At 36.5% G+C, this 19274-nt stretch overlaps 1 protein-coding gene across 1 annotated transcript in view; it reads left to right on the top strand.

Moving 5' to 3' along the window:
- Positions 1-19274, top strand: part of LOC113056333 (AT-rich interactive domain-containing protein 5B-like) — a 105778-nt gene that overhangs the window by 70677 nt on the left and 15827 nt on the right. The window contains exons 5-8 of the mRNA XM_026223013.1: positions 2845-2966; positions 5484-5679; positions 8817-8869; positions 10388-10485. Of these exons, the coding sequence (XP_026078798.1) occupies positions 2845-2966; positions 5484-5679; positions 8817-8869; positions 10388-10485 (469 nt within the window). The remainder of the gene's footprint in view (positions 1-2844; positions 2967-5483; positions 5680-8816; positions 8870-10387; positions 10486-19274) is intronic.

Here is a 19274-nt window from a genome sequence, read left to right as displayed (position 1 = left end):
AAAAGGCTTCTTGCATAAATGTTTATTTATGAACAAATGGGCTCATTTGATGCCGTTTCTCTGACCCCACTTATGCATGCGCCAGATTTGATGAAAAAGATGGTTCCTTGAGAAAAGAATCCAAAAATAAAATAAGCTTTTCTTCAGCTGATTAGTTGATGCTGTCTTTTCTTTTCCAAGGGCAGATCATGTTGCCAGCCTGATTGTGGCTGCAGCCTTGGGCACTGCGTAACCTTGGCGATGATTTAATTATCAGCGCACATGGAATGTAGTGGAGCTGACCTCACTGAACCTGTGCTCGAGAGCACCTGTCCTGATGTCAAAAGCTCCGCCTGCCTTTCGCTGCGCCGAGTTTCAGCTTGTTGTATTCCAGCTTGATGCTAGAGATGCTTTGATGGCATTCATCAGGTGCACAATGAAAGCTTTTAGAAACTAGAAATGTGAAACATTTGATTTTCCTTTGACCCCAAAAGACTGTTCACTCAGCAGTGTGCTTATCAGCGGTGGCGGATATATCAGCAGGCTTGATAAACGGGTAATTTAGTACAAGTCACAAAAGAAACTTAATACAGCCATTGCATACTGTCTGTCAGATGGTTTTCTGTGCACACTCATAAATGCACTTAAATGGTCCAATACATTCAAATGTCAAAATTACTGACTTTATGCAAGTATTCATATAAACACAGTTAGCTGTGTTTGATTTGCATCAACACTAGGGCTGCACAATTATGACAAAAATCATAATTGTTGATTATGCGATTATTAATTATGATTATCGTAATTTACATTTATGTTTATTCCATCGTTTGATGCAATTGCACGGCAGATTCGTGAGAGTTGGCCACCCTGCGTTTCATAATAATAATCCCTTACATTTATATGTTTAAATATCAAAATGAGGCACGGGTGTTTTTATATCACTATTTCTGAAGGAAGACTTGCAATGTTATATGCCTGATAACGCAGCGTTTGTGAGCATAGCTCTGTTTTGTTTACAAAAAAACGCGCATGCGCAGAAACGTTTGTTTATGTTGTTGCTGTTGAAACCGTCTATACATTGGATTGATTGGTTTCTTCTTTTAATTATAAAAAAGTAAAAATATGAAAGGTATTATAATTTTATACTAAAACTAAAACAATGGATAAACCCATTAAGATAACATGTATAAAGAAAAAAAGCATCTTAAGCACGCAGAATAACAAGTGGACTTTGAACGATTAATTGATTAATTGTGAAGCCCCTAATTGATACAATATACAGGATCCGAGCATTAGGTCTCGGCGTTTTTAATGTTAATCAAACCACAAAAGTGAAAAGTGAAAATTACTCACTGCTCTTGACTGAATCACTTTTGTAGCTTTAATAGGAATTGTTATATTTTTTATTAATACAGTGAAATCTGTACAGTGTTTTATTTTACATTTGATTACTTTATTCAATTTCTATTGTATTTCTTACATATATTAGTGAGGTAGACATACTTCAAAAACCTAAAGCACTCTATTTTTTATTTTTTATCTTTGTTCTATTGTATTGAATTGTCCTTATTGATTAAAGGGATAGTTCACCAAAAAATGTAAATCACCCCATGATTTACTCACCTTCAAGCCATCCTAGGTGTATATGACTTTCTTCTTTCAGACGAATACAATCAGAGTTATATAAAAAAAATGCCCTGGCTCTTCCAAGCTTTATAATGGCAGTGAATTGGGGTCGAGATTTTGCAGTCCAATAAAGTGCGTTCATTTATTATAAAAAGTGCTCCAGGGGGTTAATAAAGGCTTTCTGTAGCAATGCGTTTGTGTAAGAAAAAATTCTGAAACTTTATAAACCGTGATCTCTAGCTTCTGCTGTCGTACGTAAAGCAAATTCACTTGTTAAATGTCTTTGCAGACAAGATGTATGAAATATGAAGCCAAATACTGACACTCATTTTTAGAGGTGAACTCAAAAAGATAAGGCAATACATTCAATATGCGATGAAATCAGTAAGAAAAGTATTGCTTTTGCAACATTTGCACATTTTTGGTTCCCGTAGGAACCTTTCAGTGAATTGTTCTTAAAATAACCTTTTGTGAAGAAAATTGTAATGATCTGAAAAATCTGTTTTCCACAATAAAGAAGCTTTTCTGCAATGGAAAGGGTTTGCCAATAAAGAACCTTTATTTTTAAGAAGGTAGAATTTACAAATATAGAAATATGACCTTCAAAAGGAAGTGGTGAAGTGGCACATGCCTCATATGGTTGGGCTATGCCATGTCAAGTGGAAAGTTGCTTTATTGGGCAATATCTAACAAATGTGCGAGCGAATAATGGTACAATTTTTATTTTTGGAAGAACCCAGCAGCACCTACCTCACTTTCCGCTGTTATTTTGAACCATGATGATGGCATATTATTTATTTTAGCCATTTACCCTTCAGGTTCTTTTTGTTTTCCAGTTGTTGACACATCCTTTCATTCTGTGAATTGTGAATTACAATGTGTATTATCTAACATCTTTGCTCGGAGGGCAATGTAATAGGAAAATGATGTGGAACTGATGATCAAGAATGCCTTTAACAGTGACAGACAGCATTCTGACCTTGTCTCAGGATAATTAAGCCCTGAGTGCCGTGCATTGTAAAAATATCCAGAATGAAGGAGGGTGATGTATAATTTAAAGCAATGTAAGTCACTGGTATGGCTCCAGGGATCACTTGTCAAGCAACCAGTTGGTGGAACGATGCCGGCTGTAGTGTATGTGTGTCTACCGCAGACGTGGCTTATATGTTGTCATGTTTCCTTATTTGTACACATGGCTGTCAGTAACCGCTCTAACTGCTCTTTTGCTGTCCACAGCACCCAACCTGAAGGGCCGGCCCCGGAAGAAGAAGCTCTCCATCTCCCAGCGGCGAGACTCGCAGGGGCAGGGTGGTACAGCCAAAGAGAGCAACGGTGTGGAGGGCAAGTGTCTAGTCAAGGTATGGCTTTAGAAATACACAGATGCTGAAATTGTGGTCAATACAAATTGATAATTTTCCAAAAAGATAATTATTTTGACATTATGAACTAAATCCAGCCCCCATATCCCCCCCCCCCCCCCCGAGCCTAACTTTTGACTATCAGCATAAGGTCTGGTCCACATATATAAGAAGTTAGACAAGAGAAGACTGTCTGACCATCATGCACAGCAGTTTCCAGGAATGTTTATGTAGAAAACACCACAGAAATCAGTAGAAACTGCCCATTTCAGCAAGTCATACAATGGCTAATGTTATAAATAATTACTATTGTGTACTAAATATGAAACAAAATAAATAAATATGAAAGCACACTAAAACCTGAGTTTAAAATGTTAAATTATACAGTAATAAAATATTTACATTTATCATAAATTGATATTATACAATACTTACCAAATACAAAAATTCAAATTAATTAATTTTACTGCTGTAAAAGCTGGATAATGTAAAACAAAACTGTAATAATAAAATAATACCAAAGGTAAAAAAAATATATATATATAGTTTGAAAATTGGTATGAAAGAACAGTATACAGTACTTGTTACATTTAAAATAAATTAATTAATAAATAAGCCTATGATCGGCTTCCAATATCATTCAGTGCAGACAATTTCTAAACCTCATTATGGTCCAGTACAGACAAGGTCACAGATATATAGGTCATCCTTTATTTTCTGCAAGTCTTTTAGTGCATTTTTTTTTTATGTTCGTTATGAGTAGATTTTGTCTCAGTTTTAATACATCAATCTGAAGCACTTTCCCCCTCCACCTCCTGTCTGGCATTTAGTGTTACTGTTTCTTCAGCTTCCCATGTTTGACTAATGGGCTTCAGTTGTTTTTCTTTTCGTTATTTTATCAACCTTTGCCCTTACATGTCATTTCCTGTCCAATCTCCTGCCAGCATGAGGGCAGTGTTTTATGACCTTCCTCGTCTGGATGAATATTTGTCCGGCAAAACAGCAGCTAATTCACCCCAGCTTTGTTGAGAACCTTGAAAACATTCTGTGATCTAAACCGGCCCTGACTCTGATGTGATCTAATGTGGTTCATGCTCTTTCGGGACCCCATCAGCTGCTTGACTTGGGATGGGAATCTTTACCTCACAATTTGATTTTAATTTAGGGAGTCCTGATCTTCTGTGGAACACCAATGGAGTTTAAATCTTAGCTGTGCAACAAAAATAACTACATTTCAAGAAGAGCAATTTGGGTCCAGTGATAATAAAATACACAATTGTAACTAATAACAAAGGGTTTTTGTTTTGCAGTTGCTCTTATATGATACAGAACATGCATACATACATTTCAAAAAGCATGTTATACTGCTTCCAGGGATTGTTTAGTTCATGTCAACGTAACCTAATGCTTCAGTGTTTCTTTCTTTGACTTTTTTTTTTGTATATGTTCACATATTCCACTGGCCTTGATAACTCCTTTTGGAAAATAAATGCTCTTGATTATCGGGAACAGATGGCTAAACAGACGTGTGTGGGCCAGAGATGACTGCAGCATGTGACAGCATGGTGGGGCCTGAAACTGTAAAACTGACTCCAGAACAGTTCTCAAACACGCACTCCGGGGTCAGAACAGCTATTTTAAGTGTGTGAGAGCTTGCAGTGGTATTGAGGAAATCCACAGCATCTATTTTTACGCCACATTTGTTTTTTTCCAGACCTGAAAACACTCAGTATATAAACTAGTGGTTCTTAGCTGGAGGTATGCATGTTTTGATTTTCAAACAAACAAACAAAAACATCACTTTGATCTGTATTTTCAACCTGTTTTAAGTGCTGTTAAAAATTTTGAGGTTAATTAAAAAAAAAAGATTCACGTAAATTAGTATTATTCAGCAAGGGTGCGTTCATTTTTATCAAATATGACATTCATGATGTTACAAAAACGCTGTTCTTTTGAATTTTCTTTTCATCAAAGAATTCAAAAATAAAATGCATTATGAATTCCACAAAAACATTAAGCAGCCCAACTGTTTTCAACATTGAAAATCACAAGGAATATTTCTTAAGCAGCAAAACAGCATATTATTAGTATGATTTCTGAAGGATCATGTGACACTGAAGGCTGGAGTACAGACTGCCAAAAAGTCCTCACAGGAATAAATTACATTTTGAAAAATTCAGATAGAAAACAATTATTTGAAATTATTAATATATTCATAATTGTACTTTAAATGCAGTTTTAGTGAGAATAAGGGGTTTTCAAAAAGTGTTACATAACCCAAATATTAGTGCAAAATAAATTAGAAAATTACAAAGATAAAAATTCATTTAAAACCACTGATTCAATCATAAATGAAAAACACTACTTGTTGAAAACCTCTGATGTAACATATGCATTATCTTTTTTATATTTGTATAATATTAGATTTTTTTTTTAAAGTAGTTTGTGATGTTATCCACCTATGACAGACCAGGCAAGGGTGCTTTTCAATATTCTTAAATACGTCTCGTTGTTTAGATGAAGGGGGACACAAAATCAGGAGTGTCCAAGCCCAAGCCCAATTGTAAAAAAGTGACGCCTGAGGATAACCCGAAGGTGGTGATGGATGAGGAGTGCCACACAGACGAGCAAGCCTTCCTGGTGGAGCTGTATAAGTACATGAAAGAGAGGAAAACTCCCATTGAGAGGATACCGTACTTGGGCTTCAAACAGAGTAAGTACAGAATCTTCACCTTAATGGCATTTGAAAAGTCCAGCACGATGGAACTATCTGCTTCCCAAAAATGCACATTACTCCCCCCTTGTGTCATTCCAAATCTGTTCATCTGTGAAACATAGAAGTAATATCTTATGCAGAATGTCAGAAATGTTGTTTTCCATACAAGATGAGCTGTATATTGAAGATCTCAGATCACATTTGCGGTCACATGACATTGCGAGAACCAATGGCCTTTGCCGATGATGATGCAAACCTTCAAATTTGTGTGCCACAGAAGAAAGAAAACAACATTGGTTTGGAAAGAGGAGCAGTTTTTCAGTTTTGAGACCATGTGTTCATCTAGTTGGGACTAAACACTCCGCAGTGTTCACAGTTACCCAAAACAACAAAATAATTTGTCATTTATATTTAAAAGTTGCTAAGTAGGTCAACATAATTTACAGAGTTTAAATACAACTATTTCCATGCAGCTCTCCAGCTCTGACCCCACAGTACACAGTGTTAATAAACAAGTAGCTTAATGCTCAACTCATAAACAAAGTATACAAGCTATCTATCTAAGGAAGCAGATATTTTATTATTCATAATATGTCCCATTGATTTTCAACACTGTTGTCGGTGGAAAAAACATTGAATTGCTGCATAGAACTCTGTATCAGCCACATCTAAGCCACATTTAGCACATTGCACATAAATGTAACTAGGCTGCAAAATGATGCTGGTTTCTAAAATACCTCAGCAGCTGTTTATGTAGCCAGGAAAGTGCCTCATTAAGTTATGGAATAGATCTGTTTACTGACTATGAAGCCTATTATTTGTGTTTTATATGGAAGGATCATTTACCGTTATCGTGATCAAATAGAAAACATGTTTGACCTACATCAAGATGCACACACGAGTGTAGGAGTCTCTGCGTGAGCCCAGAGAGCAGATGCCATGTTCTTATTCACACTAGAGACGCTCGTCACTATAAACCTTTTTTATCCTTGTATAGTGTGACACACAGTTCTTGTAGAAGATGATTCATATTTCATGTTTAAGCTGTAAGGAAGTGAATCAGGCATCAATCTTCTGGTTTAAAATTGTTAAGCAACAAAATTAGATTTTAAACTTTTCTATATCCAACAAGTGATGTTTGATGGAGTCTTAATAAATTCCACTGTGGCAGCCCAAGCTAAATTAAAGGGATAAAGGGTTTACTCAAAAATGAAAATTATGTTAGTTTATTCACAAAAACATTGATCAATGTACATTAAATATGGTAAACAGAAGCTCAACTGAACAAACCTCATTGGTTCTCAAGCATCAGTCTAGTGTGTTTGAGCATCTATTAACAATATCTTTGTGCGTTGATCAGTGTGTATCAGGTGAATAAAAAGCTAAATTAAAACTGTTCATCTGAAGAGACACAATCACTTTTAACTTTATTAAACCACTCGATTCACGTGCATTTATTTGATGATCTTTTTAGTTTTTGAAGCCTCCTTTTAAATTAGGAGCCAAAATTTCCCGGATTTCATTAAAAATTTCTACATCTGTGAAACAAAGATGAATAAAATCCTACGTGTTTGAAATTACAGATGCCAAAAAAAAAAAATAGTGTAACATGGTTGAACATGGGGACCAGTGTTTTAATATTATGTCAACTAAAATCAAATATGTAGAGAGACATATTGAAGACAGAAAAAATGCATGAAGAAAGGAAATACCAGTGGTAACAGACAAAAAAAAAAAAAAAAAAAAAAGAATTCCAAGAATGTATAATAAAAAGCATCTACAGTGTTTATATGCAGCTTTTTGAGGTAGATAAGTTACAAAGTCATCCTTTTAAGGGTACTGTCCCAGTGACAAGCTGTTTACCCCTAAAGATACAATTTTTGCACATTTGTACTCTACTGATGTTTCAGAGTGTCAGAGAGAGAGAGAAGCTCTCTGCTGTAAGTTTAATGTCATTCAGCCGACTTTAAAACTACTCGCCATGTAACCCAGCAGTCAATCAGAAGTAGCTATTGGGAGGAAGCAAAAATCAATATGGCAAGATATGAGGCCAGACAAACAGCGCTCTGACAAATGCAGTGGTTTTGTGTGTGTGGCGATTGAATCTTGATTGATTAGTCTCCCAGCAGCAAAGTCCCTCATTCATTTCTGCTGTGACTTATTCAGAAATGTGGCACAGCTCTGCTTCATTAAACTGACACAAATTTATTTCGTTTCATCTTTTTTTCCCGTTCTCACTCTCTTTCTAAGAGGCCCCTGCTTAGCATTAGCATTCAAGTGGTGAAAATTAAATGGTGGGGAATGGATTGTTGACAAGCGTTTCAAGTCATGTTTCAGTTTTAATTTGATGTTCAGTTGATTGGAAGAATGTGTTAGTATGGCTGTGTGCGGAATAGAATGCTAGCATACGATATGCTGCACGGTATACACTACTACAAAATGAAGGTTCCAAAAACAGTGATGTCATGGAAAAATCATTTTGGGTTTCCCAAAGAACCTTTCAGTAAACAGTACTTAAAAGAACACTCTGGAACTTGATGGAACTTTTAAAATCCATGGAACCTTTTCATTCCACAAAAAGTTCTTCACAGTGGAAAAACATTGTTTATATTATTTAAACCCACTTCACTGTTAGAAAAGAATGGTTCTTTTAAAAAGGTTATTTTTTCCCTGCTATAAAGAACACTTTCTGCAATGCAAAGGTTCCATGGATGCTAAAGGTTCTTCACGGAACCAAATATTCAAACAAAGAAGCTTTTTCTGTAAGAGTAAACTGCCTACTATTCTTTAAAAAGTAGGTAGTGAAAACTAGGCATTACTATAAATACTGTATACTGTAGCAAATCTCAACTGCTTGATTGTTTATGTCATCTCATGATGTAAGCTATTATCACCCAGCTCGAATCTGATCAAATGTGACATAAAGGCATGAATATGACAAGATAATATAAGCATCATAATTTTCTGTAAAGCTGCTTTGAGTTGATGTGTATTGTGAAAAATGCTATATACACAAATAATGCCCTGGAAAATTGTCATAACATATACTTAATAATATGAAGTATGCTATCCCGAACATGTTTCCCACTGCTCTCCTGTGGAACTAATCGTCATCCTTGTTATCCGTCTTACAGTAAACCTTTGGACTATGTTTCAAGCGGCTCAGAAACTGGGAGGATACGAGGTGGTGAGTGTTTACACAATTTGTTTGAAATCCAGTGCCGTTGGCAGCACGCTTTTTCCTTTGGCTCTGAAAGATTCCTGAAAAACAAGAGTTTCGTTTTCGTTCCCCCGCCTGTCTTGTAATGTGTGTTTACTAGACTCTGGCCTGGATGCGGAACTCTCTCAGTTCCAAATTTGGCCAGAACGCTTGCAGTTGTTATAAAATGTACAAGTGGAAAACACGTGTAACCCTTTTGCGGTGGAGGAAATTGGTTGAGGCCTGTTCACTACCCATGTTGAGGCTCTTAAGGGACCATTATTGTGCAACAAGTGAACTGCGCAATAAAGGGAATTCATTTGGCAGCTTAACTGACATCTGCGCTGTGAAAGTGTGGTGAAAACATTGAAGTCCCTTCTATGCGACCAGCTATTTGATATTTTTGGTATTCATTCATCAGCGCTGAAGCTAGATTGAGCAAACAGGAAGCCACTTATTTGCTCTTTTCATCTGGTGTATTGCTACCATCGCCTGCCTTTCTCATCGTCTTTATGTCCCCTGGCTGCTCAAGTTGTCTTTGCCACAGAAAGCTTGGCTTTAAACGCAGCTGACATCTGTAATGAAAATCATCATGCAGGAGGAGCCATGATGTCATTTGGAAACATTTACATTGCGCAAGAAGATCAGATTAAACTCCTCTCCTGAGGTTGAACTGTACTTGACTGCGTTTTAATACCGCAACTGTAGTCCGGACCCTAAAATCCTGCCTCGTACACAATGCCGATGTTTAATCAAACAGCGGTCAAGGGCTAATATGAGTTTAGAGCAAATGCAAACGCTTCATTAAATGCCATAGGAGACATCAGATGCCCTACTCGGTGAGTCAAGCTACCAAAGGAAACTAGAGCACAGCTGAAGTGTTTCTGCAATCAAAGAGATTGCAGTGATTAGGTCTCCGTGGACACTGGGTACATACTGTATTCCAGAGCACTGTGAGAATTTTGTACTTAATTGTGTTGTAACTAGTCTGTGGTGAACACATTGGCCTGGTGACTAAATCGCACATGCATTAATTTCCCAGCACTTGATGCATGTGCTTTTCCACAGAATGCATTTTATTGAGAGAGGCAGCCATTAGCTACGGGAAACGGCCATTAAAAATCTTTTAACCCTCGTATGCTGAATGCACTGAAGGTCTCTCATGAATATTAGTCGCTGTGCATGTGAATTATGTTAATCGAGTATGTGTTTTCTGTTTTCCTATTCAGTTAAGAGTCTGATCAATCTTATAACTCAATCGTATGACCTTGCGTGGGACATCATGCGCTCGGTGTCATTTAATAAGTATAAAGCTTACGGGATCTGTTTAACATGCATCAAGAGAGCCTGTTATTTTCATAATTCAACAATAAAGAAAGGACATGAATGTTGAATGCATGAATAGTGGAATTCTAATATCAGTGTTCATTTCATTTCTGCTTCATGCACACATCCATTACGTGAACGCCCTTGTCGCTTATAATAAACTTCCCATTCTCGTTTCAGATCACATCGCGCCGACAGTGGAAAAATGTATATGATGAACTGGGCGGCAATCCGGGAAGCACCAGCGCCGCCACGTGCACACGAAGACACTACGAGAGGTTTGTCTCCTCATTAGCCAGGATTGATTTTAGAGAACATCTGCAGATTTCTGTGGAATCTATTTGAATGTGTTAAAGGAACCGGAGTATTAAACTTCTGTTGGTAGCTGAATAAATATTTAGACAAAACGTTTAATAAAAAAACAGGCGGGAGGCAGGGGATATGTCCAAATTCTGGGTAAATCTGCAGATCGTTCCGTGAAAGTCTGTGAGGATCTGCTCTTTAGTATGCTGATGCATGATGGGATGTGCCCATTAAAAAACATGCGCTGATCCTGCTGGTGATTTTTTACACCCCATATTATTAGCAGCCCCACATGAAAGCTGCGCCTGCACAGCTCAAAGAAAGCTCAGCAGATTTATGTAGATTCAGAACATCCAATTATTGTTTTTATAATATTCAGAGCATGCTTTCATGACAGATTTATGCTAACAAACATTAAATAAGATATTACTAACTGGGTTATTTAAAAAAAAATGAATGTAATGAATAAAATGACTAATAATTTAATGCTGTATAGAAGTGCTATATGAAACTGTGTTTGTGAAATACTGTTAGTAAGGGCAAGTTTTGCCATGGGTTTGTGCTTATTCTTAAAGGTTTGGAGGCAGGGGAGACAGTGTTATTGTATTTGCTCTTAAAGATTTTCAGTTTGAACTTTAAGGTCTGTGTGACATGTCTCTCTCTTCCGGCTGGCTCATCGAGGGGTTTATTGGGACCCGGGGCAGGTGGTGTTGGCAGGGATTGTGTTCTTGGCGGTGCTCCACTGTCAGACTTAGTGCTGAGTCAGCAGCCACCAATAATGTATCTGTCCAATGAATAATAGGCTGCCAAAATCTGATGTTATAACCTTGATCAAACAGAGAGGGATGTGTTGATGTGTCCACTTGTGCAGCTGTTACCAAGAGTAATTAATTGAATTAATTTGGCCAGGAAATGAAGCCATTCTGTACATCGTTTGCAAGTGAAAGGCTGTTTCTGCCGCGATGACGCACGGCATTATGCCCCGGCTCATCTTCGGTTTCCTGCCCCGGGACGAGCTACCTATTGTTTGGCTACGAGCGCTGCTCTTTGGAGCCCAACTCAAGCGGCTTTTCTTGGGGGTCCTGTTGCAGGGTCACTGCCAAGTGCAGCCCGGTCACAGATGGGAATGAAGATGTCTGAGTTTTATGAGTGACCTCACTTCTGCAAAACAAGCCGAATATGCCTTGATCTTCTGTGTGTGTGTGTTTATTCTTTTTCTCCCTCCCAGCTCAGGGTAAAACCAAGTTCTTAAAAGATTTCTGTTAAGTACTTCCCAACCCTTTGAAGGGCAGCCGACTGAACTGACTTTGTGTGGAATTACTCATCTTAGAAAGCAGGCACTCTATCAGTTGAAGAAAGCTTGCAAAGTCATGAAGATGAACAGATTGACATACATTCTGATCACAAGGTGCATTGCTTTAACTGCTGCCATGCTCTTTTTATTAAAGGAAAACTATGCTATAGAATAAATGAAACTCAGTATTTAAATTGGTAGTTGACCCAGAAATAGCCATTGTTTACTCACCTATCTCATTCAGAACATGTATGACTTTCTTCCTTCTGTGGTCCACAATAGGAGAAATTTCGAAGAATGTATTGGCTGTTCTTTTCCATATAATAAAACTGAATGGGAATTGAATGGCCATGCTAAAAAAAAAAATCACAATTTTTTTTTATATAAAATCATGTGATGGCTTGAATGACGACTACAAAATAAAAGAAATTAATGATTGAAAAACAAAAATTATTAACAATTAAAAAATATTTTTCATTGTTATGTGTTTTATGGCCCTCTATTTTAAGGTCCAATTTTCACTATTAACTACTGTAGCTGCTTATTAGCATGCACATTATTGGCATACTAGCCGTTTATTACTACTTATAAAGCTCATATTAATGCCTTATTCTGCATGACCATATTTTAGATCTCTTAACTCTCCCCCACACCTAAACTTAACAACTACTTTACTAACTATTAATAAGCAATACAATTAGGAGTTTATTGAGGGGAAAACTCTTAATTAATAGTAGATATGTGTTCCCTATTTTAAAGTGTTACCTGTGTTTGTCAATTTTAGTTTTTATTTATTTCCAGTTAATATTTGTAGTGTTTTATCTTAAATGTATTTCAGTTAGTTGCCAAGGTGACATTTCTTTGTTGAAAGTTTTTCATCTGATATTTATATATTATACTTTATTTTATTTCAGCTTCATTTCAGTAACCATTCATTTTTTTAAATATATTTTAGTTAATGATAATAGTCCTGGTATGGACTACCTTTATTTCAAATTTTATTATTCACTTTCATTATAAGGAAAAGAGCACCTGAGATATTTTTCAAAAATTCACTTTTTTGTTCCATAGCAGAAATACATTGTAACCAAGTTTGTTACACCCGCACAAGGATGCATACACAGAATACACAGAATATTCATTGGGTGTTCTCCAACTGCTCCTAATGATATTTGCTGTATTATCTGATTAGCTTTTGGCTACCATATATGTTGTGGGGGAAGAGAAACAAATGTAGATTACAAATTAGGTCATAAAATATGACATCAATAACCTTGAGAGAGGCTGCGGGAATCCAGCCAGTCCTCAACCCCCCACCCCACCCCTCTGCTTTTTAATTATATAGGTCAGTGGCACTGATCACTATTTATTTAATCCTCCTCTTCCCAGAGAGAGATCTTTGTTCCAAAAACGTTCTGCTTGTGAATACTTTTGCAGATAACAGCATTCCATGAATCTTGTCGAGCAACTTTAGTCCCTTTGCTGCAGAGATTATTTATTTGATGTGTGAATTTCTACTGTCCCTTAAAAAAAAAGAAGAAGAAAAAATCCACAGACAGTTCTTCACTGCGCTCGCCGCTGCAGAACTAACAAATTCAGGATGCATGCATATTTGCATAATGTGTGAATAATATTTGCTGTACCATGTACAAATATTATGTTGCAATATAAAAAACCTCTGATGGGTGCATTTATTGGTTTGGAATGGAATGGCAACTTTCTATTTACTGAATGCCACACATTAAATACTGCATACTGCCTCCTATTTGAATGCATTATGCAATGAAAAACAAAAAGCAGTACCATCTTGCATATTTAATATAGCAAAAGCCAATTTCTAATATTATTATTTTTATAATTTTTGTCATTTTTATAATCGTGCATTTTTAAATGGTAACATTTATTGTAAATACACATTTGGCATACTTGTTCCATGCATGCTGAAAATGTATTTTGCAATAGTAAGAATAGGATTTTAGTATGCTATTCCAAACATAGCCGTTGCAATGTGGGATTTCTAGCACAGTACTTGATTATCGATTTTTAGATCCCCCTCTAGAATTAATGTTTGCTCTAAATTCAAACAAGTCACGCTTCACAGAACTCATCCTTGAACCTCTAGCCAGTATGACAGATTTTAATGCAAGCCCTGTAATTGAAGTTTAATGATCTGGCTTTGAAGGAAGGTTTTTTCCCAGGGAGCATTGCATCAGCTGTTTTTGTCCCCTGAGAGATCGGAGCTTCATTTGAGACTGCAGCTGTAGTAAACAATAGAATTATGCATTTATTATCCCTGGAATCATTAGCATGAGCACCTCATAATCCAACAATATCACAGCTGCACATTCTCTTGAATGTCAGATGATAACAATTTGGGTTTTTAGAAATGCCAATCATCGATCCACATCTATTTATAAATAGCTGTTTATCAGTATTTACACCATTTGGCTGTATTTACATAGTGCAAAGGAGCTGTGGTATGACATCGTGGTTGTGAAAGTTGACAAAACCTAATCAAAGCCCTTATTGATCTAATTAGTTTATCATCTCAGTTTGTATGTCAATTTAGAGGCTCATTTGCCCTACTAAGATTCCATTGTGTACTTGCTTTAATGAGACAGATGTGGCAGTTTCAACCAGCATATTGTCAGCAAAAAATTTTCTCAGTGAAGATAATGCTCTGAGGTACAGTACTTACAAAAATGGCATATAAAAAAAAAATCTAACAGTATCGCTCATTCTATCGATTTGATACCAGAGGCTGTCTGACTAGCTAATGGCTGCTATTGTGCATACAGTATATGCAGGGCTTGAATTGAGGGGGGGATACGGGTGGATGGCATCCCACTAGCTGAAAAAAATGACAAAAGCATCACCTTGGTAAAACCACCATCCCCTTTAGATGAATAATGTATTATGTAAAACTTATCATGCAAATGAAATGTTAAAATGCTCTACTTATGATAATTCACAAACTAAATAATGGCGATTGGCCAATTAGAACTCGGTACTGTAACAAGCAGCTCACAAGCGGAAGACATTTTTCGAGCGCAAAATGATTTAAGCGCAACTTCTTTACAAAGTTCTTTAAAAAGAAGACAACAGAAAAGGTATGATTTTTCCTTGGTTATAATTTAAAGACATTCCCGATATTGTGCTGTACCGTATTTTCCGGACTATAAGTCGCACTTTTTTTCATAGTTTGGCTGGTCCTGCGACTTGTAGTCAGGTGCGACTTATCAAAATTAATTTTACATTAACTGGGAGAAATTAACCAAAACATTACCGTCTACAGCCCCGAGAGGGCGCTGATGCTGCCAGAGATGCTGCTCACTGCTCCTGTAGTCTACCCTGAAGACATAGAGCGCCCTCTCGCGGCTGTAGATGGTAATGTTTTCTCTTGGTTCTAAATAAATGCGACTTATAGTCCAGTGTGACTTATATATGTTTTTTTCCTCATCATGACGTATTTTTGGACTGATGCGACTTATACTCAGGTGCAACTTATAGTCCGAAAAATACGGTATGTTTGACTGTGAAGGATTGAGAGACGATAGTAGAGCTGACAATATCAAATCACTGACTTTGCAAAACCAAACAAAAACACGTCTTTAGAGTCCAAAAGCATTGACTGCGTGATGAAACCTTCTAAAATACAATTATAATGCCCTTATATTTCAAGCAATAAAATAAATGTTTTTACATTTTTATATTCATTGCACTAGCAATGTACTTTTTTTTATATTAGCTCATGCGCATGCACAAATGTGATATTACTTGTATTAATTAACAGTGTAGCAACACAGTGTTTCGTTCGTTCCTTGAATAAACCATATTTTGAACGAATCGAGTGAGTCAGTGATTCAATACTCCATTAAGATTGACTCGTTTTAATTGAATCAGCCATTTTGAACGAATTGTTTGATTTCAATAAATCAATAAATTATTTATTAAAACATGGATTTGCTGCCACCTACTGGCAGTTTTATTGTCCTCATTATTTATCCATGACAGGCATAAACCAGGCAAGGTGTCAGCACTACCAGCACAAAAACAAAAATGTTAAATGTGTTCTGTAGTATCAAAATTGGTATTATCAACAATGCTCAAGCAACATTGCTCAAAAAAGTTGCCCCATGTATCATCAGCCTTAGACTTTGCTTGTCCAGTACTGCTGCACGTTCAGTTTCCGTTCAGAGTATTTGTAATGGGGAGTTTAAAAGCTTTTTCTAAAGCTTTGTTTTGGAACAACCACCATGTTGATGTAGTTTCTTTTTCCACGCACGGCTTATTTATGCTTTATCACTTCACATTGTGCTGAGAGAATAAGTGCTGTGTTTATGTTGGGCTAAAGATCGAGCAGCGCTCGAGCTCAGGCCTCTAATTTAAAGTCTGTAAATCACTACCCAGGAATGTGGCTTTCATTTCAGCCGCATCACAGAACCAATTCCAGCAATAAAATATTTTGCAGGGAGGATGTGTCTGAACAAACGACATACACTACAAAAACACGGCTCTCATTGCTTATTATTTAGAGCATTTAATAATTAAAGCTGGCTTTTGAACGTTAATGGGCTTTAGCCTGAAGGGAGTTAGAGAGGTAATTTCAGGTCTAAAGGCCAGGAATGACAAAAGGCCTGCTTTGGCGTTCCTTCTCGTCTCTGTTTAACTGTGTGAATCTGGATTAGTTCAAGGGTCGACTTCTCAACAAAACCTTTCAGACGTCCTGTGAAGCTTAGGGAACAATGTCTGTTTTTTCGTCTCCCACACACACACACAGACACACAGCCTTAAATTCTCTCTCCCGGCCCGTCTCTGTGATTAATCCACTGTTTGCCCTGTGGAGGAAAGCAGGAAAAGTACTTCAAATTATTTCCCCTTTTTAAAGGGCTAGGTTTGATCCCAGCTTGTACAGATGTGATTATGAACGTGTTGGTTTGAGTTTCTTCTCCATAACCTCTATTATATCTAATAACAGGCCTCTGGTTGTTTAACATTCATTTGGCATGGAAAGCTGCTGATCTGCCATCTAGCCGTGTGTGTCTTTTACTGCGGCTGTGGTCAGAATTTACGGTTCATGGCATTTTGGCAAGCACTCATTAGGGCCACATCAGTGGAAGTAAACTCAAGGCTCCATCAGATGGCTTGTTTAATAAGCAGTAATGTTGGATCCCGGGCACACCTCCCCAACACTAAAGTGGTGGAATGAGATGAATGAGAAAATGAAATTGTTGATGTCAACAACCATTTATCTTCGTTATTTCGGTATGTGGCCTGAGGGGTGCAGAGCGAGATGAGAATGGCTCTCTTTGAGCGAGAGCTCTCAAAGACAAACATGCTAAAAATAGAGTTGAAACAGTTGAGATTGTGATTCTTAGTCTAATGTTTCACTTCCTGTTTTGTGCACCTCTCACAGCTGAGTATTACCCCATCTTGTGACCAAAAATTGTAAGTGCAGCTTGTAGAAAAACTGTTTAAATAAATCTCTGGAAAAGATGGGGGGGAAAAAAGGACTGGACTGACAATTTTTTTTTTTTATTTATTTATTTTTTTTTTTTTTTACATTTTGTTTTTTGTTTTGCTTTGTTTTACTCCATTATTCTAAATGGCAGTTCTCATACTAATTTGTAATATTTTAATTATTATTATTTGTATAAATGCATTAAAAACATTATATTAAAAACAAATGCTCAATTAAAAAGAAACCAATCTCTTTTCCTATTGCATTAATGAAAATTTAAAAAAAAAAAAAAAAAAGAAGGGTCCCAAAATAAGCTCTCTTTTTCTTTGTTCACAGCAAAATAGAATTATGACCCAGACATTCTAGACATTTTGGACAGGTTTCATGCGATTCACCCTACTGCTGGCTGTGTCATGTTTATTTTTGAGCTGTGAGAATTTATGCACTGGAATTTCCTGGAATCAAATCATATTGATTTAATGATTTAAAACCTGAAGCTACTCACATCTAAGTGTCAGTTTACATAATATGACATATGATACATTGGTATATTTGTACTCACACTGTATTTCTGATACAATCGTAAACTTGTATATTTTTATGTTTCTGTGGCAACACTGAATGTCCAAATGTTACTCTTCAAATGCAAGGCATTGGATTATGTAATGCTTATGTAAATCAACAGAACTATTTGTGCATGAGTTATTTCAGTGGGCAGAGGAAACCTGAGTATTGATTGCAGGATGTTGTTCTATAGCAGCACCCGCTCACAGGACTGCCGTGTTAAATATTAGTCATTTGCTCTACGAGTTCGAAAGAAAAGGGAAAAATATCTCCCAGCGTGAATGACTCACTCTTCAGAGAACATCTTTATATGTACCGGTAATAAATGTGGAAGAAATTAAATTCGACTTTCAGTTCCCTCATAGTAACTCAGTAAAATCTCTTTAATATATTTTCTAGTGTGCACTTTGAGACCAAAGTCTCAAACTGTTCTCAGATTGGCCATTTACCTATGTCTGCACTCAAAAAATCTGCGATCTTAATATGAACTCTCCCAGTTTTAAAAATGAAATTATTTCAAACCAGGCTCATTGTAAAAATATGCGTTTGGTGATATTTTTTGCTAAACGATATTATATTGTTTCATGCTTTTTTTCACAAAACTTTTAAAGTGAAATATCAAGTGAGTGGCAATAAAAGTGAGTTCAGTTTTGTCCAAAACAGATAAACATGGATCTGGCAATATTTTATCAAGTTGGTTGTTATGTATAGTTTGGAAATAAAATGTCCGGTGAAATAACGTCACATTTAAAAATAACGTATTAACTATAGCAAACATAAGAAAAACACATTAGCTGGAGCAACCATGTCATTTTAACTTACTTCTACAAGTCTTTGAGCTCTTTTGCCATGAGTCGTGTCTCATGGGACACTTACAGAGCGCTCCACATCGCAAATACTGTGCTCTACCAGGTGAGCTACAGAGCAAGTTTACACCATTGGAAGAACCATGCATATGGAGCTGGTTATGTGATGAAAAGTTTACAAGTTTACACATTTTCAAATGGTAAAAGTGTTCTGAGGTCATGTGAAAATAAGTGTAATCATAATTTGTGTCAAAAGTAATAAAAGTTGTTGTGTTTTACTGCCACCAGTCTTCATTTCAGCTGGAAACTGAATTATTTGAAATAACTGTTAAATTGAATTTTTAAAAAAAATGAACTAATCGGAACTATTTTATTCTTGTTTATTGTAAAGCTCTATCCACTTACTGTATGTCAACAAATTATTATTATTTTTTTCCAAAGGACTTCTAGACACAAAGTAGAAATGTACTTAAATTAAACTATGAGCTGCATTAAGTCTCAAGAGTGATTTTAATTCCTGATAGTTTCATTTCACACCACAGTTACAGCCATTATATTTAGATCAGTTCTGCTGGAGGTTGTAATGAGGTCTGTTTTACTCATTTCAAAAAGTGTCTTTTTAATACCATCAATCTGTGC

Source organism: Carassius auratus, chromosome 37 (genome assembly GCF_003368295.1).
Source record: "Carassius auratus strain Wakin chromosome 37, ASM336829v1, whole genome shotgun sequence".
In the NCBI taxonomy this organism is placed as follows: domain Eukaryota; kingdom Metazoa; phylum Chordata; class Actinopteri; order Cypriniformes; family Cyprinidae; genus Carassius; species Carassius auratus.
Note: the sequence above shows the minus strand (reverse complement) of the source record. Positions and strands in the feature narration are given on the sequence as shown.